Source organism: Trachemys scripta, chromosome 1 (genome assembly GCF_013100865.1).
Source record: "Trachemys scripta elegans isolate TJP31775 chromosome 1, CAS_Tse_1.0, whole genome shotgun sequence".
NCBI classification, from domain to species: Eukaryota; Metazoa; Chordata; order Testudines; family Emydidae; genus Trachemys; species Trachemys scripta.
The window spans coordinates 342,402,315-342,405,414 of NC_048298.1; the positions used below are offsets into that span (position 1 = coordinate 342,402,315).

A 3,100-nucleotide genomic window follows, 5' to 3' on the forward strand; every position below is an offset into this window, starting at 1 on the left:
ACAATTAGAAAGGTGGCAACTCTATGAATTGTGCATAGATCAATTCCTTAATTTGCCACACCAACACAGCATAGTAAGGTCAGGAAAGGATTTATTGTGTCTCTGACTGTCCAGCACCATATCACCAGCTAGCTCTGCATGGAGGTCTGAGAGCCAGAGCAACAGAAGAAAAAATTTAGGTCCCTTTTTGAGTAAAGAGCCGGAGCAGCCTGTCCCGGATCTGTTTGGTCCTCACCCCGTAGATGATGGGGTTTAGCACAGGGGGCATCAAGAGGTACACATTGGCAATGAGAACGTGGAAATGCAGGGGCACATTCTGGCCAAACCGGTACATGAGGGAGAAGAAGAGACTTGGGATGTAAAAGGCTAAGATGGCACAAAGGTGGGAGATGCAGGTCCCAAAAGTCTTGAGCCGGACGTCCTTTGTGGGGAGGCTGAAGATGGCCCTGAGGATCTGGGTGTAGGACAGGGCAATAAAAAATACATCCAGACCAATCACACAGAATACCACAAAGAGCCCATAGTAACTACTCGCACGGGTGTCGGCACAGGCCAGCTTCACCACGGCTATGTGTGCGCAGTACTGCTGGGGGATGATGTTGTTTCTGCAATATGGCCATTGCCTTACCAGTAAGGGAAAGGGCAATGCAAGCAAACCGCTGCGCAGCATCATGGCCAGGCCAATCTTGGTCACCATGGGATTTGTCAGGATTGTGGAATGTCTCAGGGGATCACAGATGGCCACATAGCGATCAAAAGCCATTGCCACAAAGATCCCAGACTCCATCACTGAGAAGCAGTGAATGAAGTACATCTGGGTGAGGCAGGAACTGAAATTGATCTCTCTGGAATTGAACCAGTATATTGCCAGCATTTTGGGCACAATGGACGTAGATACAACCAGGTCAGTGATGGCCAGCATGCAAAGGAAATAGTACATGGGCCCATGGAGACTCATCTCTGTCTTCACGGTGAACAGGATGGTGAAATTCCCCAAGATGGCTATGGCATACATACTGCCGAAGGGGATGGAGATCCAGACATGGGCTGCCTCCAAGCCAGGAACACCCAGCAGGATGAAGGTGGAGGGGTTGGAGAAGTCGGTTGTGTTGGAATCTGACATGCAGTAAGGGAGAAGGTGTCCAATTCTGAGGCAGAACGGTGTCTAGTGCATGTACCGTACGTTCCCCTGGCTTCCTGTATGTGCCCAGACTCTAGGGTGATGGTCGCAGAACAAATGCCTGGATGGAGACACAAAGCTAATATAAGACACTACATACGCTATTGGAGGCTGTTCTCATGGGTGAAGCAGATTGGTCACTCTTCACATACTGAAAAATTACATTTTCATAATTCAGAGTAATTAATTATGAACAACAGACCCTATTAATGTCAATTCCTTATCTTAATGGGGCTCCTTGCATTAATAATTCCTACATGTCATGGTCTGAGAAACATTAATAAGCACCAGCAGGAAACATGAGTGTAAATACTGGTTATCCAACATTGTTTTTTAATGCAATGAAAGCCAGGTTAACTTGTCCATGCTGTAGGGAGATCTGCATTCACCTGGTTGCTCAAAATCTGACAGGTGTGGGGGGAATGTTGCCAAGACATGTGCCAGGGGAAACTATTCCAAATAGAACATACACCAGGGAAAAGAAGTGGCTGTCATTGATAGCAGCTCCATGGAAACAAATGCTCATTCACAGCAGTAGCCGAAACAAAGGCAATGTTCGAATGCCTAAGGAATCAGATGAAGCATAACCTGCTCTGGCTTTTTTTTCGCTCAGTTTTGGTTACCCAGTCTCTCTGATAGGGTTGCCATATGCAGACAGATTGAAAAGTCTGGGACTGTTTCATTTAGTGAAGAGACAAAGAAGGGGGTATATGATAGAGTAGAGCAAAATGAAGAACGAACTGATGACATTCAAATGGACAAACAGAGAAGAGTTCCCAACCAGTAATATCTATAGACCCTTTTTACTTCAAATGGGCTAATTCCCCAAAGCTGAGGCAAATTAGCAGCAAAACTGATTGGGAGGAAAAATGTAGTCAGAAAAACAGGAAGGAAAATTGCAAGTTCTTTCAGAAGAGTTGATTAAATATTCAAAAAGTCATGATTCCACAGTCAGGAAAATAGAGAACTTTGTACAAACCCCAGTTCCGTGGCAAAGTGAAGGCAGCAGATGAGAGGGGAGAAGAAAGTGGACCATATGGGGAAATGGGAAATAGACAGAAAACAATCCAAATTGGAAGTTATGAGAATTGATAAGGGATGTTAAAAACACAAGGGAAAAATCCATGCTAGGCAGTGTTCAGGATAACAAAAAGGAGGTTATTAAGTATATAAAGAACCAAAGAAATCCTAGAAAAAGTTTTAGAGTGATTCCTAGAGGGAGAAAATAAACTTGTTAACCTTGCAGAAAAAGGAGATGTGTTCAAAAATATTTTTATTCTTCATTTGAAAAGGAGCAGCAGGAGGTACTCATATCACCTAAGGTGATGAAACACTCTCCAGTCCATTAGCTGTCCAGGAGGGTGTTAAAGAACATGTGTAATAGAACCTTACAACTATGAACACGAGGGTTACAAAATGACCAATCCACCACACATCTCATTCAGAACTAGAAGTACGCAGTCAAGTTGCAGCAGAGCCCCCCCAAATTTATTATGTAATTCAGGGTCCCTGAAAAGGATTTAGGGGTCACTGTGGGCAATCAACTCATCAAGAGCTCCCAGTACGATGCTGTGGCCAAAAGGGCTGATGAGATCTTTGGCTGCATAAGCAGGGGAGTGGTGAGTTGGAACAGGGGAAGGATTTTACCTCTGCACATGGCATTGGTGAAATTGACTACGTCCAGTCCTGGGGTTCATATTTCAAAAGGGATGTTGGAAAATTGGAGAGGGGCCAGAAAAATTATTGGAGGCTGGAGAAAATGCCTGTCAGTGAAAGACTTAAAGAGCTTCATTTATTCACATTCAATTGTAATAACGGGTTCTGTAATCTAGCAGAGAAAGGCAGAGGAAGAACCAATGGCTGGAAGCTGGGGTGATTAACTATTGGAAGAAACTGCGATAGGAAGTGGTGGATTCTCCA

The 3,100-nt window shown here is 44.4% G+C and overlaps 1 protein-coding gene across 1 annotated transcript; it reads right to left on the reverse strand.

The window, feature by feature from the left end:
• Positions 1-175: 175 nt before the first annotated feature.
• Positions 176-1,123, reverse strand: LOC117872768 (olfactory receptor 52M1-like). The gene has a single exon (XM_034761536.1). It carries the CDS (start codon positions 1,121-1,123, stop codon positions 176-178), a length of 948 nt encoding a protein of 315 aa, XP_034617427.1.
• Positions 1,124-3,100: the final 1,977 nt, after the last annotated feature.